Source organism: Gopherus evgoodei, chromosome 11, assembly GCF_007399415.2.
Source record: "Gopherus evgoodei ecotype Sinaloan lineage chromosome 11, rGopEvg1_v1.p, whole genome shotgun sequence".
Lineage (NCBI taxonomy): Eukaryota > Metazoa > Chordata > Testudines > Testudinidae > Gopherus > Gopherus evgoodei.
Window position 1 is genome coordinate 7,720,355 of NC_044332.1, and position 27,097 is coordinate 7,747,451.

General features: G+C 47.2%; 1 protein-coding gene across 1 annotated transcript in view; it reads left to right on the forward strand.

Moving 5' to 3' along the window:
* Positions 1 to 11,250, forward strand: part of COL6A1 (collagen type VI alpha 1 chain) — a 64,633-nt gene extending 53,383 nt beyond the window's left edge. The window contains exons 29-35 of the mRNA XM_030580726.1: positions 1,525 to 1,533; positions 2,459 to 2,592; positions 4,842 to 4,951; positions 5,904 to 6,090; positions 6,533 to 6,707; positions 8,346 to 8,375; positions 9,323 to 11,250. Of these exons, the coding sequence (XP_030436586.1) occupies positions 1,525 to 1,533; positions 2,459 to 2,592; positions 4,842 to 4,951; positions 5,904 to 6,090; positions 6,533 to 6,707; positions 8,346 to 8,375; positions 9,323 to 9,936 (1,259 nt within the window). The 3' untranslated portion in view covers positions 9,937 to 11,250. The remainder of the gene's footprint in view (positions 1 to 1,524; positions 1,534 to 2,458; positions 2,593 to 4,841; positions 4,952 to 5,903; positions 6,091 to 6,532; positions 6,708 to 8,345; positions 8,376 to 9,322) is intronic.
* Positions 11,251 to 27,097: the final 15,847 nt, after the last annotated feature.

Consider the following 27,097-nt stretch of genomic DNA (forward strand, 5'->3'; position numbering starts at 1 on the left):
GCATGAGTGGAAAACCTAGGCATCGCTACCTTGTCAAGGAGTCACCCACAGTGATACCAGCTTTTGCCACTTTTCACCCACAATGAACCATGGAACTAGTCACTGCAGAAGGGTCAGAGAGGGGAAGCAGGCACTATGCCCATCCAGCATGCCAACTGACTGAGGGTTTGACAACTCAGTCCTCTGGGGGTCTAACACTATCTGCAGCTGGGAGAGCATCTGAAAATGCAGGCCTTCCGTAAGGCAAGCCCTGTGCCACCCAGACTGTCAAGGCTTGATTTTTAATGCCTCGTGTGCAAAGGCATGTGTAATTTACCACTTTTGCAACTGCATGTGCAAATCAGGTAGTTGGTGGTGGCCAGTGAGACACAAGCAACTACCTGAATTGCACGTGCAAACACTGAATTTGTGCGTGCTGCTAGTAACTGCACATACAAATTATGTGCACATCTGTGCATGTATTTTTGAATGCAGTCTTGCATCTGACTTTGAAAATCAAGCCCTTAATATTTTTCATTAAAAAATGGAATTTAACGTCTCTAACTGTGACCACCAGGGAGTATGAGGCTGTTTGCCCTACATGCAATGCTCAGTTACCTGACCAGCAGGGGATTTGCAGTACACCTCTACCCCGATATAATGCTGTTCTCAGGAGACAAAAAATCTTACCGCGTTATAGATGAAATCACATTATATCGAACTTGCTTTGATCCACCGGAGTGCGCCACCCCGCCCCCCCGGAGCACTGCTTTACCGCGTTATAGCCGAATCCATGTTATTGGGTCACGTTATATCGGGGTAGAGGTGGATTTGGGGAGCTGAGTTTGCACTCTGCACTCTGACAATTACTTAATCCTTCTGGGTTTATCTTTTATTTATGGTTTTTTAAGTAATAAATCACTGTATCTAGGAAAGGAACTTGGCCGGGGAAATTGTTTCAAACCTTCTGATCCCTAGTGCAGCCAAACCTGCAGAATGTGCTAAGAGAAGCTATCTACAGTGTTTGGAAAAGTTTTCAGTGCATGACGACTACATGGTGTTTTTTAAATTTGAACTAACATTCCCCAGCCTATATTTAGCACAGGTAAGCAGGATTCCTTGTACACAGTCTATTCTAAAACCTCCTCTTCTGTTTAGAAAATGATTGGCCAGTCCACTGAATTGCAGACGTGTGTTTGGGTACTCCCTGAAAGATTCTGTTTTGGTATCATCTGGTAGTAATATATTCTCCACACACATTCCCTAAGGCTCGTCAATCTTTTCATTAAAACCCCTCTTGTCTAGCTGGTGCTGAGCGCTGATGCTGAATGTACACATTCTGAATCTAGGAGATGTTTTTAAATGTACTAGATGTGAGGGAAGCCTCCTTGAATGGAGACATTGTAATTTTGCTGGGTCCTTGTGTACATCACTCATGCTGTGATAATTCATGGCAGCTCTTGCAGTTGTGCTGCCTGAGTTACTGTGTGGAAGAACATTCAGTTCACTCTGCTTTACCATTCTCTCTCTCTCCCTTTCTTCCAGCTTGCTGCGGTGAGTGTCACTTTACAAACTCTTTGGGAATGTTTCCTGGTTCTTTTGCTCGTTTCCATCCCACCTCCTTCCTGCTCCAGTACCCGAAGCCACAATAACTAGCCAAGCAATTCATTCTGGTCCTGCTGAAAGAGCTCCGAGAACACAGCCTCAGAACCAAGCAGGAATCGTAGCAGGGAAAGCTTGAGGGCCTCCAGCATTCTCAATAAGGAGTCCAGAGTGCATCTGGTTGTATCTCTAGATGATAACTGTCCAGATGACCCATGGCCAGCAATGCTCTGGGAGACCTTTCCCATCATTTCTGTACTGAAAGAGACAGCAGTTCTGCACATGTTGTAAATCCAGATCTGCTGCCCCCACCTCTCCCCTCCCAGGGATGAGGGAGTTGCCATTTTGCTTCTCTTTACAATGTCTTGATGGAGTGGTTTAGGAACCCAAAGGCACCAGGGGTGGGGGGGAGAGCTGAGGAAAATTGTTTTTCAGTGGTGGAGCTTCCCCATCAAACCCAGATGACCCAGTCAATCTGTAGCCTGGAGGAGAGCTAGCTGAACCAGACACACAACCTACACCTCTGTCTCTTCTGAGCTGAGTAGCTGGAATAAATGAGAATTGTAAGGGATGTGGTCAGTGCAGTTTGGGCTCTTTGAAATGTTGCCTATGTTTTAATAAGCTGGGTAGAACATTTAAAGGTCAGGAGAGGCCATGGGGAAATCAAAAGGAATAACTAGCTAACTAAAGCTCCAATCCTACGTGTAGTGATTTTTCTGCTTGCTTTTGGGTTACATCTTCTCTGTTGGCAAAGCAAGGGCGTCACTATGGACTGACACCAGCTGTCACTCCACGGGCTCGTGCAAGCTGCACTATGCTGTGTCAAAGCAGTCGGGCTGTCTAACACACATCCCTCTGGGTCTGTGCTTTGCTGCAGAGTGTAAATGCGGCCCCATCGATGTGCTTTTCGTGTTGGACAGCTCAGAGAGTATTGGCCTGCAGAACTTCCAGATCGCCAAGGATTTCATCATTAAAGTCATTGATAGGCTGAGCAAAGATGAGCGTGTGAAGGTGAGTTTTCAAGGTGACATGTACTGTGTGCGCAGCGACAGGTACAAATCTCCCTCCCACACAGAATGGATGGACTGAGCCACCTCACACAGTGCAAACACACACACCAGGCAAACACGCCTCACTTGTATGCTGACACCATAAGTTGGTAAATAACATGTAACTAGAGGGGTCTCCTTCCCAGCTGAGCAGAGCGGCAACGGAAGCTCCTAATACAACATACCAGTCCTGCAGTCACCAGAACCCTTTGCCATGGGCTTGTCTTCTTTGCCTCAGAATAGCCAATTCTTAGGGGACGTGTTCTGAGGAAAGCTTTCTGGGTGACTGGATTAGATGAACGGGCAAATCCATTCCAGCTCCCTTTGAGTCTACAAAGCTCCCTAGCTAATACACTTGTGGCCGAGATGTTCAAACATGGGTTCATGCCGTTGAGCTCCTAAGCCTGCTTGTTTATGTCCCGGTAAGTGCCGGGGCAATGCCTGGGAGAGGAGCATGGGAAGAGTGCTGCTGTGCTCGGACCACTCTCAGCCACCATCATGGCCTCTAGACGTGTGTGGGAACCGAGTGGATGCAAAAACACTGTCCGAAGCTGCTCTAAGTTATGCTGGGGCCAGGCTAAGATTAAGGGGAGCACAAAGGTAGTTTAATGCCCTTCCCGGCCACCTCCACCTGTTCATACACTGAGTCCAGCTGGAACAAAACAGAGAAGGATAGGAGAGGAGATGCCATTGCTGAGTATAGGCCTGGACTTGTGACGGCGAGCCCTCTCCTCCCCAGAAGCAAGGGATGGGCCTGGAAGTGGGACCCTCTCTCCACTCATTTTGGGTCAGTGATGATGTGTAGGGGCTTTTTTAGCAGGCCAGAGCCACAACATCTCTAGGCACCACAGGCACAAAATAGGGTCTTTCTGAGCTTCCTGTGGGCCCCGGGATGCATTACCCTCTCGCTAACATGTGGTTGACGATGTTTGTCACAGATCCACAGAGTCTGGTCCATGTCCCAGCCTGTAACCTGTCCCTTGGTAGTGACCTGTTTAGTGTGCCAGGCCCTAAGGACCCTCAGAGTTCCATGGAGCAGGCCCTGGCCTCCACAGATCTGAAACTGAGCCTTTGGGTGTCACTCTCCGTGGCTCTCTGCAGTGAGTCCAGCCATGCCAGAGTCCTGCCAGAGGCTTGTTTCCCACCTCCTTTGGGCGCAGGGCTCCCAGGGCCTATTTGCAGTGACACCAGGCAGCTCTCTCAAAACCAGAACAACATCTGATGGGTAGCTACAGAATCCTTCGCTTAGCAGAGAGAAGCAAGGGTTAGACAGCGTCCATACTGGCTAACGCCAGCGCTCCCTGAAGGAACCATCTTGGTTTCCTTTCTGTCTCTTTGTCTGTCAGTTCCAGGTGAGGCCGGTGTCTCTCGGACACCCGCAGCTGGCCTCTGCCAACCGACTCAGGCTTGTGGGGCTCGGGCTGCAGGGCTGTGTCACTGCTGGGTAGACTTCCAGGCTTGACTGGAGCCCAGGCTGTAGGACCCTGCAAGGTGGGAAGGTCCCAGTGCTCGGTCTCCAGCCCAATCCCCAAAGTCTACACAGCAGTGAAACCCGCAGCCCAAGCCCCACAGACACGAATCAGCTGGCACAGGCCAGCCACGGGTTTTTCTTTGCTGTGTACTGTACCCTGAGAGCTCAGCTCTACACCGCTTTGTTCTCTGGACTCAGCTGGGCTGTGTTCCCGTGTTCAGCTGTGTCTGCAGTGAGGAGTTAATTGTCCGGCCTTGGGGTTCCCATTGTCTCCGTAGGGTTGTTCAGTCACACGTGCTGATTCCAGCCAGCCAGTTCTAGTCCCTAGGCTATGGAGAACACAAATTCTTCCCCCCCAGTGGTTGCTAAGGCAGGGGGGCCACTCACACATTCCTGGAAAACCGGACATTCGGGGCCTTCCGGGAACAGCGTGGGCCTGCCCCTGTCCACCAGTGTGTCAGTGTGTGTACGCTCACCCTGTGGGGGGAGGGATTTTTAAGAGCCAGAGGGGATGAAGCGGTGACCCCATCCAATACAGGACAAAACCATGTCCTGTTTTGTCCCAGTACTGGATGGGGGACAAACCTCTCGAGAAGAGGACTGTCCAGGTTAAGATCAGACAAGGAGCTTCCCTGGGCCCAGGTGATAGGTACAGAGTCATGCAGATAACTCGTAGATATATGACAGAAAATTCCTACCTTGTTCCCAACTTCAATTCATGTCTCCCCATTGCTCAACAGTTTGAACCTGGGGATTCCCGAGTGGGTGTCGTACAGTACAGCCATGACAACACCCAGGAGCTGGTGGCGATGGGCGATGCCAACATTAACAACATCGGAGCCCTGAAGGAGTAAGTCTATAGGCCTGGGAGCTGGGCTTCAGTCAACCGCTCAGAGACCAGCACCAGGGCCACGAGCAGTTACTGTCCTGTACGTAGCACTGCCTGGGTCCTGCATCGCTGAGTCCTGCTGCTGTAAAAAGCAGTAACACGCTCACTGCATCTTAACTGTGTGTGTGTGTTGCAGCCCTCCCAGCCACTGTGTAGACATACCCAGAATCAGCAGTGGGGCTTTGGAGGGCCTGTCCCAATGTGCTGAGATGAGTGGGAGGGGGTGATGGTCAGAGGTGGGTGGCATTCTATTTCCTTCACTTGTGCACTGTCCCTAGTGACTGTATTTCTCCTTAGCTCGGCCTGACAACACACCCAATCAATCCCATCCTGCAGTGACGGCCTGTCTGAGCTCTGCGTGGTGTCCATCTCCACAAGTGCTCAGCTCTTCATCATATCACAAACCTTTTACAAGCGATTATACCCTTGGCTGGCATAGACGGACTACATAGGTCTATAAAGCCCTCTCAGTGGTGTGGCTGCAAAGAGTTGTGCCAGTGGAGGCCAAACCCCCAACTTGCTCTCCCAGATGAAGTGACTGGGTGTCTAAATGCATGCAGTGGTGAGAACAGAGTGTGGGTCCCCTCCAAGGGGATGCAAGTACCTCGTGTGTGCAAGTGGATTGCATCTGCCAGGTTGACTGACTAGGTGCACCGCATTTCGCGGGGGATTCTGTTCACCAGCAGAAACAGTCCTTTCCACCTGGGAGCAGAAGTCTTTGCTTTCCCTGGTGATTTAGCCATGAAATATGAAGCAGCCCAGCAGACACCGCTTGTCCTGTAATACCAACACATTAGCCACAAAAGCAGCTCATTCCCAGCTGTGAACTCATCTGACTTCTGAAATCTTGGGGGGAGGATTGTCTAGGACCAGAGCCTGTTAGCTCTGACCTCCCTTTGCCACTTGCTTGCAGGGCCGTGAAGAATCTGAACTGGATAGCAGGTGGCACCTACACGGGGGAGGCCCTTCAGTTCACCAAGGAGAGACTGCTGGCGCGATTTGCCTCCGACAAGAGGGTGGCCATCGTCATCACAGATGGACGGTCTGACACACTGCGGGATCTCACTCCACTCTCCTCGCTCTGTGAAATCAACACCCAGGTAGGCGAGCCTGGGTCTGAGGCTAGCTGACGCTTCCCGGGAAGGGAGGGTCCCTAAAGGAAGAGGGCAGCCTTGCTCTGAGCAGTCGTGACTGTCTAGGCAGACACAGTGCAGCTGACGCCTGTGCTCCTTGTGCCAGTGCACGCTAGCTCGAACCACCAAGACAGGGAGAGTTAGTGTCAGTGCAACTGATGAGCACTTATCTATTAATCACATCTATTGGTGTGTATGTGATGTGTGTGTTGGGATCACACCCCTCTTCCCTGCCTGTCTGCTGGGCATCTTCATTAGAAACCTCTTCATGTTCGTACAGTTGATGCCACAGCTGGCCCAGTGGGAGCTGGAGCCTGACTGAAGGCACCTGGACACCACCACAATACAGAGAGACGGAGTGACAACCAACCCGTTAAACACCAGTAACGAATCTGTGCTTGCCCTTTAGGTTGTTTCCCTGGGAATAGGTGACATCTTCCGAGCATCCCCTAACTCGGAGCAGCTCGGTGTCATAGCTTGTGAAGGCACATCCTACAGCCCGGGACTGTCTGTTCAACGGGACAACTATGCTGAGCTGCTAGATGACACGTTCCTCCAGAACGTGACCTCATATATCTGCCGAGGTGGGTGACCATCCTCCGCTGGCGTTGCTGTGACCCAGCTGAGCCTTGCTGTGGGATGGTGCCCACATGCTGCTTACTCGTCTGTAGTGTTGCTGGAGATTCAGAAGTGACACTGGGGGCAATACACAATGGGAGCCGGGCAGGGGGCAAATAGGGGAGGGGTGGTCAGGGCCTGATTGTTTGGGGTAGTGGTGGCCTTGATCATGTCCCAGCTGATAGTGTTCTGAGCTGTTATTCCGAAAGGGAGCAGCCTGTGTTCTGAAGTCAGGGGAACGAAGGTGATTTAGGAGGCTGATCAATGAGAGATTCTACCATTCTGAAATGTCTCGGACTTTGGGAAATCAATAACAACAGTCTTTGGATGTTTCCAAATTGCCAGCCGCTCTCTCCAGCCAAGGGAGGTTTTAGCAGACAGTGGCCCTCTTACAATACACTGCGCTGGCAGGATGAGCACTGCAGTTAGACCCTGAGATTCAGAAGCACTTTCCAATTATGGACCTGCCTCTTTGGGCCATCTGATGACTGTCTCATACATTCATGCAGCATCTAGCACAGGGGGGCCTCAAGTTAGTCAAGGCTCTAAGCGCTACCACAGTACAAATAAGAAATCACAGCACTGCGATTTCACCAGTAAATCCAGCAATTACCTGCCCAAGTACTGTCAAATGTGCCCATAGTTAATTGCAGGTTTAAAAACACAGGCACAAAACTGGAGGCTGTGATAGAGTCCCCCTGGAAATCATGGTTGAAATGCCAGGGCCTTATGGTCCTTCCATGCCCATTTGTTGATGTGGGGTGGTATTGGCTTATTCTAGACATCAGGACTGCAGTCCAGGTACCCTAATGTGGCTGTGGGGCTGGGGTGATCCTGTAATCTCTCTGCCGCCCTGCACACCCACGCTGAGCCTTGGGACACCCCAGCCTTTCCTGAGACCAATTTCTAGGTCTAGTGGAGAGCTTCCTTCTCAAGACGAGGCCCTGCCCACCATTCCCCCACCTGCTCTGGCAATGCCCATTCCCTAATGCTAAGCTCCAGTAAGGTTGTTTCATTGGCACTGCCACCTGGTACATACACAGCTAGACACACACTCTGCTTCCTCTTGGAACCTCCCAGTGTGGCCCTTCCCTGAGTCATTCCTGGGCACCCAGCCTGTCCCTGAGGATGGATCACTGCAACCTAGCCACAGGGACAACCAAGCTGCACCACAGCTATGGTGTTCACTCTCCACCACTCAGACCTCCCAGATTTTACAGGGAGCAGAAGAACTGGAGTATCTAGCAGTGGTGCTGAGAGTCGCTTCCTACATGCCCGTGAAATCCAGGATGGCACCGTGCAATCAAACATGGGGTAACTGGTGACTCCACTACCTTCAGGGAGAGCCATCCTGTAGCATCTGGCAATAGCACTGTGTTATGACAATGGGCGTTGTGTGTTGGGAGCCCCAGCCCTCTGCTGCGAATCTGGCTATAAATGCTAAGTACTGTGTTGAGCTCTGAGGGATGGTGCCCTGAACAGACTGAATGTTCTAATCCTGTGGTGCTATGAGGACACCATCAGCCTAGTGTCTAGACAAGAAATACTCTTCCTGAGTGAGCGGAATGATTTAAGGTGATTTGTTTTGCTTGTTTCTCTTGCAGAGAAGAAATGTCCAGACTACACCTGCGCAAGTGAGTATTTCTGACTCATGAGAGGCAACTCAGGAAGGAGGGCAGGTGGGGGCGCAGAGGTGGGGGCATAGCACTGTGCCGAGGAGATGCCAGAGAATTTGAGATGCAGCTTCTGAGTGGAGAGGACCACATGGTAGGATCTGTCTCTGAGTCCAGAAAATGAATATAGGCTTGCCAGGCTGTACTGCTGGCCTGAGTGGAGAGCACACAGTGGTGAGGAAGAGGCAGCTAAGTCAACACTACTAATGGAGGACTTCAACTATCCACAGATACGCTGGACAAATGACACAGTGGAGTAAGGGCTAGAGAAGACTGAGTAGGGGCCTTCAGAGCAGCTAGAGCTCTGATTGGAGAAGCCATTCTTGGTTTAGTCCTAAGTGACACCTGGAAGTTGCTTCACAAAGCAGGCATAGGTGAAACCACGGAGTAATAATGACCAAGGTGGAATTAAGTTTGGAATTCTTGGGGAAGGAAAGGTACAGAAATTAGCACAATGACAGTAAACTTTAGAAAAGAGGATTTTTTTTAATGTGGAGTTTAATCCAGAACACCCTAAAGCTAAAGGTAAGTAAAAAAATCCTTGGACTCAGCATGGAGGCTGCTAGATCAAAGCCTCAGGAGGCATTCACACTCCTAGACAAAAATGGAAGCAGGAGGGCAAGGAAAACAGCCTAGTGTGTTTGAATGAAAAGGGACTATAGGTTTTTCAAGCAACATACAGTCCTGAGAATCCAGCTGAGAGAAGCTGATAGAAAAGAGCAAGATAAAGTGTGAGATGAAACTGGGAAGCATAGATTGAAGAGCAATGAGGCAAAGACTCAAAATCCATTGAGTCTTCAGTTACAGAAAGCCAGAGACAACCTATGAGTCCACTGGACTCTGATGAGGAAGGGGAACAATTAGGGAGGATAAGCCATGTAAATAACAAAGAACCTTTCTCTATGCAGTCACCTTCACAAAGCCAACTGACATCACTCTCTTGGTGGACAGCTCCACCAGTGTTGGGAGCCGGAACTTTGAGCTCACCAAGAAGTTTGTGAAGCGGCAGGCGGAGCGGTTCCTGACAGCGAACATGCCTTCGGAGGACTCTGTGCGTGTCTCCGTTGTCCAATACAGCGGCAGGAACCAACAGAGACTAGAGGCACAGTTTTTGCAGAACTACACAGTGATCGCCAAAGTGATTGATGACATGGAGTTCATTAATGATGCCACTGATGTCAATGCCGCCCTCCGGTACGTCACCAACCTGTACCAACAGTCCTCCCGGGCCAACGCCAACAAAAGAGTACTGATCTTCTCAGACGGCAACTCTCAAGGGATCACGAGAAATGACATAGAGAGGGCAGTGCAGGAGGCTCAACAGGCGGGCATTACGATATACGTGTTGGCGGTAGGCAGCCAACCCCACGAGTCCAACCTCCAGGCCCTTGTTACTGGGAAGACCACAGAGCACAAAGTGGCCTATGAGGAGAACCATCTCTTCCGAATGCCTGACTACAATTCTCTGCTGCAAGGCGTCTTCTACCAAAAAGTCTCCAGGAGGATCGCTGCTGAGAATTGAGCGGCAGGGAGGACCTCCCCCAGCCCAGAGGACAGGCGGTGTATGCTTTGCGTCTCTTAAAAATGAAGAAGTTAGCAATATTCTTGATGAACTTGTGTTTATATATAAAGCCATAGTGTCAGAGTCTGTCTGTGCACAATCCCTTTCCCCTGCTTGGAGCTCCCTTTGCATCCCCTTGGGTCTGAGTTGCCTTCCCCACACTCTGAGTCCCCTCAGCAGACAAGCACAGAGGCAGCCTAGCTACTAGCCTTCAGAACACACACAGATCCCTGGGGCGAATTAGACTGATGAGACGAAGACCACTAAGAACTTGCCCAGTTTTACAAGATTGAGCACACACTTTACATACCGATTTTTGGTTTTCTTTATTGAAATTAAAGCTCTTTGCTTGCCCCGTTCTTCAGGGGCCTCACCAATGCCGTGTTTAAGGTTAAACTTTACAGTGTCAACATCTCTCTGGCCAGTAGAAAGGTAGGATCATGGTCATGGCTGGCAGGTTTGTTTTACATCTCCTGCTCCAGTGGGGACGAATGGGCTTTAAAACCATCCTCAGCATCTCGGTGTCGGAGATGGGTCCAAAGTGCAAACGACTCTCAGTGCCACGGGGTTATACTTGTTAGGTGCATCCATATCTCCCAGGGCAGGAGTGGAGGTGATGGAGCACAGCTCAGCACTGGCTGGCCCCCATGCACTCCCATCCATATTAATGGGATTCGATGGGGCATACATCCAATCACATTGGACCTGCTGACTTAGAAAGAGTTGGAGGATAGCCAGAGGGGGAAACGGTGGAAGAACTAGGTAACAGTGCTCCTGGGCTAGCTAATGTCATTCCCATGTAACAAAGCTGTAAATCCCACCAGTGAACTTATGATCTGTTACGTTCCAAAGTATCCTTTAGAAAATCTGTCAAGGCACATTGTAGTATATACTGATGCAGAATCCAGTGATGTCAATGGAAAGATTCCCATTAGCTTCAGTGGGTTTGGGATCAGGCCCTGTAAGATATGGTAACAAACAAAGGTGCTACCCCTTCCTGGGTGATGTCTGCTCTATATGTTTACACGGTAATTGCCAAGATCACACTAAAGATGTGGATTGGCTTGGAGGAGTTTCATTCAGTGTTCCCAGTGGTGCTCTTGCTATGAAATCATGTGCTTCAAAAAGAAATGCCGTTGATGACGTCAATGTTGCAGTCTATTTTACTCTGTAACCAAAATCCATTTTACCAGTTAGTTTTACTTTATGCCTGTTTTACTGAAATGTCTCCACGTCAAGAATTTGTCCAAATAAATGGTTTTCCACAGTCCTGTTGGCAGGCTGTCTGTGTGTAAATGTAACCCAGGGAGATGGACTTAGCTTGATGATTTCATCATTTGTGGAAGGAGCCACTACATAGAAAGTGTGGCTAACTCTCAATACATCACACAAGAGCCTGTGGTGCTCTGTGAGTCTCTACAGAGCTGCGTGGGAACTCTGCATATGAATACAAGGGAAGGGAACCAGTGTTTATAGCTCACAAAAATGGTCTTTTGGATTTCCTGATTTCAGAAATGTGCCCAGTTCCAAGTCCCAGGGATCTATTGGTCGATGTATTTCTTGCACACACAAATATTACACTGAAAGAACATTAAGGTTGCAAAGTCAAGCACTGAGGAAATGCCAGAATTAAGGTCTATCCATGCAACTTAAATTCAGCCCCCTTTTGTGTATCCATTCTGACACAAATGCTTGTGTATGCATTTGCTTCCAGTCACACACTATTTTTTCACAGGCTCCCTGCCTCATTCAGGGCACAGGAGGGACAGTGCTCATTGTGTGAGCAGCTGTTCAATATTTTGTTTTCTCACCGTTCAGTGGGTGCCCCCAGATCTTATTGACTGTTCCTTATTCAAACCCTGCTCCAGAGACAGAATTAATAATTACTTACTGAGCTTTACTCTTTGCTGCACTGCTCAGTGAGGAGGGGGAAACAGTAACGGGAGACTTGGAAATGGCAGAGATGCTTAATGACTTCTTTGTTTCGGTCTTCACTGAGAAGTCTGAAGGAATGTCTAATATAGTGAAACCTTACGGGAAGAGGTAGGTTTAGAAGATAAAATAAAATAAGAGCAAGTAAAAAATCACTTAGAAAAGTTAGATGCCTGCAAGTCACCAGGGCCTGATGAAATGCATCCTAGAATACTCAAGGAGTTAATAGAGGAGGTATCTGAGCCTCTAGCTATTATCTTTGGGAAATCATGGGAGACGGGGGAGATTCCAGAAGACTGGAAGGGGGCAAATATAGTGCCCATCTATGAAAAGGGAAATAAAAACAACCCAGGAAACTACAGACCAGTTAGTTTAACTTCTGTGCCAGGGAAGATAATGGAGCAGATAATTAAAGAAATCATCTGCAAACACTTGGAAGGTGGTAAGGTGATAGGGAATAGCCAGCATGGATTTGTAAAGAACAAATCGTGTCAAACCAATCTGATAGCATTCTTTGATAGGATAACGAGCCTTGTGTATAAGGGAGAAGCGGTGGATGTGATATACCTAGACTTTAGTAAGGCATTTGATACAGTCTCGCATGATATTCTTATAGATAAACTAGGAAAGTGCAATTTAGATGGGGCTACTATAAGGTGGGTGCATAACTGGCTGGATAACCGTACTCAGAGAGTAGTTATTAATGGCTCCCAATCCTGCTGGAAAGGTATAACAAGTGGGGTTCCACAGGGGTCTGTTTTGGGACTGGCTCTGTTCAATATCTTCATCAACGATTTAGATGTTGGCATAGAAAGTACGCTTATTAAGTTTGCGGATGATACCACAATGGGAGGGATTGCAACTGCTTTGGAGGACAGGGTCAAAATTCAAAATGATCTGGACAAATTGGAGAAATGGTCTGAGGTAAACAGGATGAAGTTCAATAAAGATAAATGCAAAGTGCTCCACTTAGGAAGGAACAATTAGTTTCACACATACAGAATGGGAAGAGACTGTCTAGGAAGGAGTATGGCAGAAAGAGATCTAGGGGTCATAGTGGACCACAAGCTTAATATGAGTCAACAGTGTGATACTGTTGCAAAAAAAGCAAATGTGATTCTGGGATGCATTTACAGGTGTGTTGTAAACAAGACACGAGAAGTCATTCTTCCGCTTTACTCTGTGGTGGTTAGGCCTCAACTGGAGTATTGTGTGCAGTTCTGGGCACCTCATTTCAAGAAAGATGTGGAGAAATTGGAGAGGGTCCAGAGAAGAGCAACGAGAATGATTAAAGGTCTTGAGAACATGACCTATGAAGGAAGGCTGAAGGAATTGGGTTTGTTTAGTTTGGAAAAGAGAAGACTGAGAGGGGACATGATAGCAGTTTTCAGGTATCTAAAAGGGTATCATCAGGAGGAGGGAGAAAACTTGTTCACCTTAGCCTCCAATGATAGAACAAGAAGCAATGGGCTTAAACTGCAGCAAGGGAGATTTAGGTTGGACATTAGGAAAAAGTTCCTAACTGTCAGGGCAGTTAAACACTGGAATAGATTGCCTAGGGAAGTTGTGGAATCTCCATCTCTGGAGATATTTAAGAGTAGGTTATATAAATGTCTATCAGGGATGGTCTAGACAGTATTTGGTCCTGCCATGAGGGCAGGGGACTGGACTTGATGACCTCTTGAGGTCCCTTCCAGTCCAAGAGTCTATGAGTCTGAGTGCTTCACAAACAGTAAGGAGTTTAGCTCACCTGTGAAGTGAGTGGTTATTAGCCCCATTTTATGGATGGTGAACTGAAGCAGAAGAGAGATTAAGGTCATAAGTGTGCACTAATTTGCAGTGTCCAATTTGAGGTGACCTGGGTCTTGTGGAAACAATGGGAAAGATTTGAGAGAAGAGGCTACAACACAAAAGCTTCCAAAGAGGCCTGAAGATCTGGAACCAGACTTTTTTCCTGTTTTAAAAGCCACCAATTCTCCCACCCCTGCAGAAACAAATATAATATGACTCACTTCCTCCCATGCCCACATCATCAATCAGACAGCTGTAAACAGTTATCTGCTTTCCCTGGTTAGCCCTCCCCCTTCAACCTACACCACAGCATAGTATTTCAAAGCAAATTCCAAGCAATGCCCCAGAGCAATACAGTGATATCTTGATGCATGGGATGCTTCCCCTACCACTGCTAGAGCTGCTCTTCCATAGATGCATAGACTCTAAGGCAAGAAGGGACCATTGTGACCTTCTAGTCTGACCTCCTGTACAGCACAGGCCAGAGACCTGCCCTACAATCATTGCTAGAGCAGAGCTCTTAGAAAAAAAAATCCAGCCTTGATTTTAAAATTGTTAGTGATGGAAAATCCACCACAACCCTTGGTAAATTGTTCCAATGGCTAATTATTCTCCCTGTCAAAAATGTACACCTTATTTCCAGACTGAATTTGTCTAGTTTCAGCTTCCAGCCATGGGATCATTTTATACTTTTCTCTACTAGATTGAAGAGCGCACGTATTTATTCACTTTCAGCTGATTCTCCATGACAACACGCCTCACCCCAAATCTTTTTCAGACACTACTTCCCAGGATACTGTCCCTCATCCTGTAAGTATGGCTGACATTCTTTGGTCCTAGAAGTATACATTTACATTTTGCCATATTAAAGCACATATTGTTTGCTTACGTCCAGTTTTTCAAGCAATTCAGAGTGATTGGAATCAGCAACCCTCCATTATTTACCACTCCCCCAATTCTTGTGTCATCTGAAAACTTTGTCAGTGATGATTTTATGTTTCTTTCAGATCACTGATAAAGGTGTTAAATAGTGGAGGGTAAGAACCAATCCCTGCGGGGTCCCACTGGAAACAGACCTGCTTGATGACTATTCCCCATATACAGTTACATGTTGAGAGCTATCCGGCAGCCCATTTTTAATTCATTTTCTGTGTGCCATGTTAATTTTACATCATTCTAGTTTTATTATCTATTTTCCATAAACATATGTTGAATCGAGTCCCATGTCAATCATTCCATTGTCTTGCCTGTGATTGGTGTCAGGCTGACAGCCTATAATTATTCATGTCATTCCAGTTACCCTTGTTAAAAATTGGCACATTCGTTTTCCTCCATTCTTCAGGAACTTTCCCAATGCTGCAAGACTTACCGAAAATCAGCGCTAATGGTCCAGTGACCTCCTCAGCCGGCTTTTTTAAAACTCTTGGAGGAAGTTATCTGGATCTGCTGATTTGAAAATGTCTGACTTTAGTAGCTTCTCTTTAGCATTCTCCAGAGATGCTAGTGGAATTGAAGGACAAGTATCACCATATAATGAGACTATCATAGAATCATAGAATATCAGGGTTGGAAGAGACCTCAGGAGTCATCTAGTCCAATCCCCTGCTCACATAGGACCAACCCCAACTAAATCATCCCAGCCAGGGCTTTGTCAAGCCAGGCCCTGAAAACCTCTAAGGATGGAGATTCCACTACCTCCCTACGTAACCCATTCAATTGCTTCACCATCCTCCTAGTGAAATAGTGTTTCCTAATATCCAACCTAGACCTCCCCCACTGCAACTTGAGACCATTGCTCCTTGTTGTGTCATCTGCTGCCACTGAGAACAGCCGAGCTCCATCCTCTTTGGAATGCCCTTTCAGGTAATTGAAGGCTGCTATCAAATTCCCCTTCACTCTTCTCTTCTGCAGACTAAATAAGCCCAGTTCCCTCAGCCTCTCCTCATAAGTCATGTGCCCCAGCCCCCTGATCATTTTCGTTGCCCTCCACTGGACTCTCCTTTCTTAGAGGTTTTTAAGGCCCAGCTTGACAAAGCCCTGGCTGGGATGATTTAGTGGGGGATTGGTCCTTCTTTGAGCAAGGGGTTGGACTAGATGACCTCCTGAGGTCTCTTCCAACCCTGATACTTTATGATTCCCCAGCCTGTAGAGGTGTGTGGGATCTTCCTTCCTAAGTTCAAAACTCTGCACTTGCCCTTCCTGAACCTCTTCAGATTTCTTTTGGTACAATCCTCCAATTTGTCTAGGGTACTCTGAACCCTATCCCTACCCTCCAGTGTATCTACCTCTCCCCCCAGTTTAGTGTCATCTGCAAACTTGCTGAGGGTGCAATCCATCCCATAATCCAGATAATAAAGATATTGAGCAAAACCGGCCCAAGGACCAACCCCTGGGTCACTCCGCTTGATACTGGCTGCCAATTAGACATCGAGCCATTGATCACTACCCCGTTGAGTCCGACAGTCTAGGCAGCTTTCTATCCACCTTATATTCCATTCATCCAATCCATACTTTTTAAACTATAGCTTCTGTTTTTTCACCAAATACAAAACAGAAATATTTATTGAATACTTCTGCCTTTTCTGCATTATTATTGATAATTCTACCGTTTCCATCCAGTAATGGATCAATACCATTGTTAGATTTTTTAAATATTTTTTTTAAAACGCCTTACTGTCCTTAATTCTTTGGCTATAGATTTCTCTTTGTGTCCCTGGGCTTCCCTTATCAATTTTCTATAATTCCTCATTTCTGATTTATATTCGTGACTATCATCTTCCATTTTCTTCCATTTGTTATATTTCCAAGGCTGTTTTAGAATGGGCAGCATGACACCTCCAGCGTATGACAATCAAATTGAAATACCTCATGATCACACAGCTTTTTTCCTACATGTTGTAGATCGTTATCCTAGTCCCTAATGTGATTTAGAGTCTGTAGGAGACACCAGCTAGCACCCCATCCTGTGCTTTATCAGTTAGGATATTGCTCATTTTCTTCTGAGTTATCAGTGACTTGGAAGCAGGTGAAGCCATTTCTGACAATGTCATTCCCCCTCCTCTTTTGCCCTCTCGATCCTTCCTAAATAGGTCATACCATTGATAACAACATTACAATCATGGGAGTTGTCCCACAACATAAGAACATAAGAACAGCCAGACTGGGTCAGACCGAAGGTCCATCTAGCCCAGTATTCTGTCTTCTGACAGTGGTCAATTCCAGGTGCCCCAGAGGGAGTGAACCTAACAGGTAATGATCAAGTGATCTCTCTCCTGCCATCCATCTCCACCCTCTGACAAACAGAGTCTAGGGACACCATTCCTTACCCAAGAGGAACCATTCACTAACACCAACTAGATCGAATTTATGCAATTATCAAATGAGCAATTCCAGTTCCCAAGTTTGACCCTCACCCTTTTCCATTTAAGATGTCTGGTAGTGGATCTGACTGCGCTGGGACCACCCAGTTCCTCTGAAAATCAGATCACTGCTATTTAGATGCCTAAATGTTGAGGAACTGGTTGAGAATTTGAAAGTGGAAGGCAGCTTGGGTGAAAGTGATCATGAAATGGTGGAGTTCATGATTCTAAGGAACGGTAGGAGGGAGAATAGCACAATAAAGACAGTGGATTTCAAGAAGGCGACTTTAGCAAACTCAGAGAGTTAGTAAGTAAAATCCCATGGGAAGCAAGTCTAAGGGGGAAAACAATTGAAGACAGTTGGCAGTTTTTCAAAGAGACATTATTAAGGGCGTGAGCAAATTATCACACTGTGTAGGAAAGATAGAAAGTATGGCAAGAGACCACCCTGGCTTAACCAGGAGATCTTCAATGACCTAAAACTCAAAAAAGAGTCCTACAAAAAGTAGAAACTAGGTCAAATTACAAAGGATGAATATAAACAAATAACACAAGTATGTAGGGACAAAATTAAAAACCAAAGCACAAACCAAGATCAAACTACGTAGGGACATAAAAGAAAACAAGAAAACATTCTACAAATACATTAGAAGCAAGAGGAAGACCAAGGACAAGGTAGGCCCATTACTAAATGAGGAGGGAAAAACAATAACAGAAAACATGGAAATGGCAGTAGGGTGACCAGATGTCCTGATTTTATTGGGACAGTCCCAATTTTGGGGTCTTTTTCTTATATAGGCTCCTATTACCCCCCAACCCTGTCCCGATTTTTCACATTTGCTGTCTGATCACCCTAAATGGCAGAGGCGGTTAATGACTTCTTTGTTTCGGTTTTCACCAAGAAGGTTGGTGGCGACTGGACGTCTAACATAGTGAATATGAGGTAGAATCAGAGTCTAAACTAGGGAAAGAACAAGACAAAAATTACTTACAAAATTAATTACAAGTTAGATGTCTTCAAATCGCCAGGGCCTGATTAAATGCATCCTAGAATACTCAAGGAGCTGACTGAGGAGATATCTGAGCCATTAGCAATTATTTTGAAAAGTCATGGAAGAAGAGACACATTCCAGAAGACTGGACAAGGGCAAATCTAGTGCCCATCTATAAAAAGAGAAATAAGGACAACCCATGGAATTACAGACCAGTCAGCTTGACTTCTGTACCCAGAAAGATAACAGAACAAACAATTAAGCAATCAGTTTGCAAACACCTAAAAGATAATAAGCTTACAAGAAGTGGAAGATTGGACAAATGACCAGGGAGGAGGATAAAAATATTGCTCAGGCATGCAGAAGTGAAATCAGGAAGACCAAATCACACTTGGAGTTGCAACTAGCAAAAGATGTTAAGAGTAACAAGAAGGGTTTCTACAGATATGTTAGCAACAAGAAGGTGGTCAAGGAAAGTTTAGGCCCCATACTGAATGGGGGAGGCAACCTAGTGACAGAGGATGTGGAAAAAGCTAATGTACTCAATGCTTTTTTTGCCTCTGTCTTCACAAACAAGGTCAGCTCCCAGACTGCTGCATTGGGCAGCATAGCATGGGGAGGAGGTGACCAGCCCTCTGCGGAGAAAGAAGTGGTTCGGGACTATTTAGAAAAGCTAGATGAGCACAAATCCATGAGGCCGGATGCGCTGTGCCCGAGGGTGCTAAAAGAGTTTGTGGATGTGATTGCAGACCCATTGGCCATTATTTTTGAAACCTCATGGCAATCAGAGGAGGTCCTGGATGACTGGAAAAAGGCTAATGTAGTGCCCAAAGGGAAGGAGGAGGATCCAGGGAACTACAGGCCAGTCAACCCCACCTCAGTCCCTGGAAAAATCATGGAGAAGGGCCTCAAGGAATCAATTCTGATGCACTTAGAGGAGAGGAAAATGATCAGGAACAGTCAGCATGGATTCACCAAGGGCAAGTCATGCCTGACTAACCTAATTGCATTCTATGATGAGATAACTGGCTCTGTGGATGAGGGGAAAGCAGTGGATGTTATTCCTTGACTTTAGCAAAGCTTTTGATACAGTCTCCCACAGTATTCTTGCTGGCAAGTTAAAGAAGTATGGGCTGGATGAATGGACTATAAAGTGGTTAGAAAGCTGACTAGACCATCAGGCTCAACGGGTAGTGATCAATGGCTCCATGTCTAGTTGGCAGCCGGTTTCAAGTGGAATGCCCGAAGGGTCGGTCTTGGGGCCAGTTTTGTTCAATGTCTTCATTAGTGATCTGGAGGATGGCGTGGACTGCACTCTCAGCAAGTTTGCAGATAACTCTAAACTGAGAGGAGTGATAGTTACACTGGAGGGTAGGGATAGGATACAGAGGGACCTAGACAAATTAGAGGATTGAGCCAAAAGAAACCTGATGAGGTTCAGCAAGGACAAGTGCAGAGTCCTGCACTTAGGATGGAAGAATCCCATTCACTGTTACAGACTAGGGACCGAATGGCCAGGAAGCAGTTCTGCAGAAAAGGACCTAGGGGTTACAGTGGATGAGAAGCTGGATATGAGTCAACAGTGTGCCCTTGTTGCCAAGAAGGCTAATGGCATTTGGGGCTGTATAAGTAGGGATATTGCCAGCAGATTGAGGGACGTGATCATTCCCCTCTATTCGGCATTGGTGAGGCCTCATCTGGAGTAGTGTGTCCAGTTTTGGGCCTCACACTACAAAAAGGATGTGGAAAAATTGGAAAGAGTCCAGCGGAGGGCAACAAAAATGATTAGGGGGCTGGAGCACATGACCTATGAGGAGAGGCTGAGGGAACTGGGTTTGTTTAGTCTGCAGAAGAGAAGAATGAGGGGGGATTTGATAGCTGCTTTCAACTATCTGAAAGGGGGTTCCAAAGAGGATGGAGCTAGGCTGTTCTCAGTGGTACCTGATGACAGAACAAGGAGTAATGGTCTCAAGTTGCAGTGGGGGGGGGGTTAGGTTGGATATTAGGAAAAACTTTTTCACTAGGAGGGTGGTGAAGCACTGGAATGGGTTACATAGGGAGGTGGTGGAATCTCCTTACTTAGAGGTTTTTAAGGATTGATAAAGCCCTGGCTGGAATGATTTAGTTGGGAATTGGTCCTGCTTTGAGCATGGGGTTGGACTAGATGAGCTCCTGAGGTCCCTTCCAACCCTGATATTCTATGATTCTGTGATAAGGTGATAAGTAACAGACAGCATGGATTTGTCAAGAACAAATCATGTCAAACCAACCTGATAGCTTTCTTTGATACAGTAACAAGCCTTGTGGATAGGGTGGGAGCGGTAGATGTGGTATATCTTGACTTTAGTGAGGCTTTTGATACTGTCTGGTATGACTTTCTTATAAATCAACTAAGGAAATACAACCTAGATGGAGCTACTATAAGGTGGATGGAAAACTGGTTGGAAAATCAGTCCTAGAGAGTAGTTATCAATGGTTCACAGTCATGCTGGAAGGGCATAACAAGTGGGGTCCTGCAGGAATCAGTTCTGGGTCCACTTCTGTTAAATATCTTCATCAATGATTTAGATAATGGCATAGAAAGCACACACATAAAGATTGTGGACAATACCAAGCTGGGAGGGGTTGCAAATGCTTTGGAGGGTAGGATTAAAATTCAAAATTATCTTGACAAACTGGAGAAATGGCCTGAAGTAAATAGGATGAAATTCAATAAGGACAAATGCAAAGTACTCCACTTAGGAAGGAACAATCACTTGCACCCATACAGAATGGGAAATGACTGACTAGGAAGGAGTACTGTGCAAAGGGATCTGGGGGTCATAGTGGACCACAAACTAAATATGAGTCAACAGTGTAACTCTGTTGCAAAAAAAGCAAACATTCTGGGATGTATTAGCAGGAGTATTGTAAGCAAGACATGAGAAGTAATTCTTCTGCTCTACTCGACTCTGACTAGGTCTCAACTCTAGTATTGTGTCCAATTCTAGGAGCCACATTTCAGGAAAGATGTGGACAAATTGGAGAAAGTCCAGAGAAGGGCAACAAAAATGATTAAAAGTCTAGAAAACATGACCTATGAGGGAAGATTGAAAAAACTGGGTTTGTTTAGTCTGAAGAAGAGAAGACTGAGAGCGGACATGATCACAGTTTTCAAGTACATAAAAGGGAGAAGAATTGTTCATCTTAACCTCTGAGGATAGGACAAGAAGGAATGGGCTTACATTGCAGCAAGGGAGGTTTAGGTTGGACATTAGGAAAAACTTTCTAACTGTCAGGGTGTTTAAGCACTGGAATAAATTGCCTAGGGAGGATGTGGCATCTCCATCATTGGAGATTTTTAAGAGCAGGTTGGACAAACATCTGTCAAGGATGGTCTAGATCAGGGGCCGGCAACCTTTCAGAAGTGATGTGCCGAGTCTTCATTTATTCACTCTAATTTAAGGTTTCGCGTGCCAGTAATACATTTTAACATTTTTAGAAGGTCTCTTTCTATAAGTGTATAATATATAACTAAACTATTATTGTATGTAAAGTAAATAAGGTTTTTAAAATGTTTAAAAAGCTTCATTTAAAATTAAATTAAAATGCGAGCCCCCGGAAGGGTGGCCAGGACCCGGGCAGTGTGAGTGCCACTGAAAATCAGCTTGAGTGCCACCTTTGACATGCGTGCCATAGGTTGCCTTCCCCTGGTCTAGATAATACTTAGCCCTGCCTTGAGTGCAGGGGACTGGACTAGATGACCTCTTGAGGTCCCTTCCAGGTCTCTGATTCTATGTAGAAGTAGGTATCCTGAATTTGTGTCCAGACTGGCCTCCCCAGTCATGGTGGAGCTGGGGCTGGGCAGACGTGCTGGGAGGCAGACCAGGCCAGGCAAAGAATCAAAGTGCTACACTTAGCGCCTGTCCCACTGAGCCTTCTAAGTGACCCGGGGCTCAGACTCAATCCGATTAACAGGAGATTAGGAGTCACATCCACATGGCTATTGGTAGTGTGCTAGCTCAGGCAGAGCTAGTGGGTGTCTAGCTGTGAGGCTCCTTCCCACCGGCAATGCTGACATACCCATAGGTTCTGAGACCAGAATGGACCATTTAGTCTGAGCACAGGCCAGGAAATGGCACCACTGAATTCCTGCATCAAGGCCAGGATGTCTGTTTGAGCTAAAGCACTTTTTTTTAGGAAGACATCTAGTCTTGAGTTAATAAACGAAGGCCCCACAATTTTCACTTCTAGCATCAAGACCTCTGCTGAGGTAAGGAGGAGTCCATGCCCCAGGACACATTAACCTGGAACATCACTGAAGTTCAAGAGTATCTCATTTTTATTAGAGTTGGTTGAAAAATAGAAATTTTCCCCATGAAAAATGTCACAAAAGCCACATTTTCTGACAAAAAATATTTGATCCAGAGATATTGCCTAGCTGTAATTTTCATTCCCAGTCTCTCAGTGTAATGCATATTTTGTGCCTTTTGTTCATCCTTGGGCCATTTGTGTAACAGCCAGTACAGAGGAGGTCTGTGCCCTGGGGCAGGGTGAACCCATAAGTGCTGGGTATTTCCTGTCCCCCATTTCCGCATTCGCTGTCATTTCATTCTGCATTTAACTTCCCCTCCAAGGAAGGTTCAAGACACTGCAGGCCTGTTTTGCTAATTCTCAGCTGCTATGCAGACGTTCAGCGGGGCTGGGGGATGGAGGTGTTACATAACAAAGACACACTTTGGCCCACTTCTCAGCCTTTTACTGTAACTAAACTTCCTTTGTTTGAGCTTACTGCTGCTCCGTGTCCTTGAGTCACATCTTGCCCACAGGTGATGGGGGTGCTGGTGTGAGCAGTGCTGAGCTCTGCTGGTTAGCCCAGGCTGGAGCCATTACTGGACACACTTTGTAAGGGAGGTTGTAGGAACATTCACTGCACAGCTGAATTCCTAAAGGGCAGCTGAATGCATACAAATCAGCTAATCACCCTCTCATGGGGAATTCAACCCACACAAGGCCTAAAGGGTAAATTAGGCCAATTAAGTTTTGGAGAAAGCCCAGGGAGTGCTAGGGCCTAATTGTGATGAAGTCCAGCTGGAGAAGGAGGAAGTTGGTAGACTGCCGGCAGGAAATCGGCAGTCATATTCGCTGATGCAGGAAGCTGTAATGACAGAATAGGAAGAAGTCCAGGGAAGTGGCAGGAAGGGCTGAGAGAGTAAAAGCCCAGAGCTGCTGGATCTAGGGTCCCCAGATGGGAATCTGGTGTGGAGGGTGGGCCTGGGTTCCCCTAAAAGTCACTGCTGGAGTGACGCACCAGGGAGAGTCCAACTGGGGACAGCTGGAAGAATTCTGGAAGTAGACTTTGGTGATACCCCAGAAGTGGGAAGAACTTTATTGGGACTTAGCCAGAGGGTTAATCCAGGACGAGAAAAGCCCTAACGTTCCTGGCTCCTGAGAGGCCTTGGAGTGAGTGAGTGGAACCATGGGCTGAATAACTGCAGGAAGGGGCATCAGACCAGGTTGCAGAGCTAATTCCACAGATGAACCACAAGGAGGTGCCACTGAGCAGTGAGTAGAGAAGACCCATCCCACACCTGTGCAAATGGGTAACGTCTGCTGGCAAAATACCCAGCAGTATTAACCCAGTAACATGCAAATGTATATATATCACTTCTCCCCTTTTCAGAACATATCCCTGAAGGGATGAGAGACACCAGTCCACAGATATGCTCCACCTCCCTGTGAGGCTTATTTGTTCCCCAGCGTGCTAGACTGCCACACATGGGGCCGAGATTGCTGTGTCAGATAACAGCTGAGATCTCTAGGTTTCTAAAAGTAAATTGGTTCTTTATTAAGAGAATTATATACAGAGGTGCTGCAGCTGTAGTTGGCATTCCAGCCACGCACGCACAGCCACTCCAAACTCTCCCCTGCTGCAAGCTGTGTTCCTCCTTCCAAGGCCCATGCAGATTGCTACATCTTTCTTTTTAATAAGTGTTGTTATCGTAGGCATGTCTCTTGTGCAAGTGGTTGCTGATGTGCTGGGGCCAGAGGCCACCGGTACATAACCCATTACAAGGACAAGCCCTTTCGTGCCAGCCTGTTGAGGCCTATCAAGCCTCAGTCCTTCAAGTGTGCTGTCTTCCAACCAGTCTCCCACATCTTGTTGTATTATCGCTGTTAGTGGGGGGACTTGCTCCCACCCTGTTGCTGCCTTCACTCTGTTGGGTGAGACTCGGCAGGCGGGTCTGGGTATGAAGGGGTCTGGATGAACGGGGGTTGGGTGGATGGAGGAGCAGGTCCCTGTACAGGGATCTTTCCTCCTTCAGCTGAGAAGCAGTGGGTGCAGGAAGCACGCGGTGGAGAGACAGTTTGCAGAACTTCCTACAGGCGGGGGAGAAATCTAGGGGTAGGTCTCACACAACCCCAGATGCTGTGCAGGGGAAGAGGAAGTACCATCCTCCCCAGCCCAGCCAGGACTAGCAGCTGAGCCTGGCACAGGGTAGAAGCCACCAGCTGGGTTTTATCCGGTCTCGACCCCTGCCCCACAGTAATTTACCTCTCTGCCAGCTGCTCTGGGCACTCAGAACATACTTCTGGGGAGGGTCGTATGACTGCTCTTGTGACTTCCCTTTGCCTCTCCATCAGAAAGTCATTTTTCTGCAGGGAAACAAAGAAACCTGCGGAGGGTCATAAATACTGCACATGCACAGTGGCACAGAATTGACCCAGGAGTAACCTGCTGTCAGCATTCTAGCCATGTGCACACAGACTGACTTCCTGGTGCTTCCTCCACAGTATTCCCTCCGGCAACCTGTGCTCATCCCTCTGAGTTCCACACTGGTTGTTACATCCTACATGCCAGAGTGTCACACACAGGGCTGGGATTGCTCTGGATGGCATGTTGATGAGTTCCAGGCACGCTATGTGTATGTGCAAAGGACAGTACTTTCTTCTCAGATACAGCAGCATTGGCTGCCAGTTCCCCAACCCACTCCAGCCTCTTTCGGGTGCTCTGGAGATGCAAAGGACGCTTGTATAACATCAGCTGAGGATTCCCTGGCCTGGGAGAATCCCTGGATGGTTGGTGTACAGCTAGGCCTGGCTCTACACCACCCGCTTCCCCCAGCCTCAAGCATAGGATGTGTCCCTGGGGGCTGCAGCCATGGGGCATAGTGTAGAACAGCTCCCAGCTCCACGAGCTGCCAGGGTTTGCTATGGATCTTCTCCATCCCCAGCAGAGCCTGGCACTGGTGGTGTACAGCTGTGGCTTGTGCCCCATATCTATAACATAGGTGATCTCATGGGTGGAGCCCAGCTTACAAGAACACCCCACTGAGCGGATCAGACTGCAGGATCAGGGACCAGTGAGTTCCTACAGGTTCTAACCATAAGCAGTGTCTCCCCTGGACAGGAAACTTGTGACTTAGGAACAATCACATACCTTTGCGCAAAGCATACCAAGAGAGTTACACTGCATTTCCACAGGGATCGATACGTAAGGCTGCAATTCAGTCCAGTAAACTAATACACAAGAAGCCATAGTTCCATTGGCTTACAGTCCCAACTGGACAAAACTCCCAGTCCCATCAGTTGTTGTGGTAAATGCTTACAGGAAATGCTGTGTTTTCTTGTTCCCCATGCAATGCTTGTGTTTAGCTTCCAAGTGACTGGGACTTGTGAGATGTAGGCCAGAAAAACACAGCTGGAGAAAATTTTCTGAATATTATCATTAGCAAAGAGAGAGAGAAATAATGATGGGAAACCAGGATAATTCAGCCACATAGTATCCTTCACAACATGTTTCTGGAGATTTTTTTTTTCCTGGCAAAAGGACACTTTTGTTTGTTTGTTGTAACATTTAGTTCAGAATTATTCTAGGAGGCTTGGGAGATAAACTATTGACTGAAACTAAGAGATGAGCTGCCCAGTGCCTCTAGTAAGAATTTATTTCAGTGGAAGAAACTGCGACTTCCTGAGCATAGCCAGCTTCCCTAGCACCATTGTCCTTGCTTTGTCTCTTGCGCACATTGACAGACAATACCAAAATGCATTCCCGTGGCCACCAATCTGCTTCAGACACTCTGCTTTGGCTTAATATCGGAAGGGTGCACACATTGTAGCTAATTGTTATGCAAGCCTCTATCTGCTCGCACAAAGTACTCAAAAAGGCCTCTCTTCATAAGAAGACTTTACTTAAACACTGGGGTACAGTCCTCATTGGTCCCCACTGGCTGGACTGCTCTGCCAGCCCAGCAGAACAGTCTGCAATTTCCAAAACATTGTGACTGTTTTTAATGGAATTTACTAATCTCTTGTTAAGTGTTTCATTATATCCTCATTAACAAGCCTGTCTTCCATAGCCAGCCAGCACTCGTTCTCATTGTCATGAGGATGTCATCTCTGCTAACTCATAAATCCATAGGGAATCCTGCTCAGCTGGTGAGATGGCTTGTTTTCTACGTCTCTTACTGCTAGATGTTGCACGATAATAGTCCAACTGGGATCATTATGGAGGAGAGCTGATCAAAAAGCAGAATTTCCACTGCGATGACGCATAGAAACTGCCCCTCAGCACAGCAGAGGTTAAGGAGAGCCTTGGGATCCAGCTAGCCCCATCCCTGGCTCAGTTGGGGAATGACTGGCAAAGAGGCAGGAGCAGCCACCTCCCAACCTGAGAGGCAGGGGCACTAGTCTTCCAGCCAAGGTAGCCACCTGGGAGTGAGCACTGTCTCCCCAGTCAAGGGAGACTGCAAAGGGAACCTAGGAGCCTCCAGCTCCAGAGGTAACTGGGTTAGCAAACCCACAAGAGGGCACTGTGGGAAGCAAGCCATCCGCCAACTGGGCTACAGGGGTAGCACCCCAAACGGGATGAACACAGGTAGGAAGTAGCCCAGGACTGATGACTGAGACTCCCTGCTGGGAGGGCTTCCCTGTGCAGGGGTTGATGCACACAGGCCCCTGGCCTTGGACCCGGTGGAGAGGGAGGACCTGGGACCCCCACCCCCCAGCCTTAAAGACTGAGGCTCCTCAACCAAGCAGGGCCAAAGGTCCAGCACTCCAACCACTAGG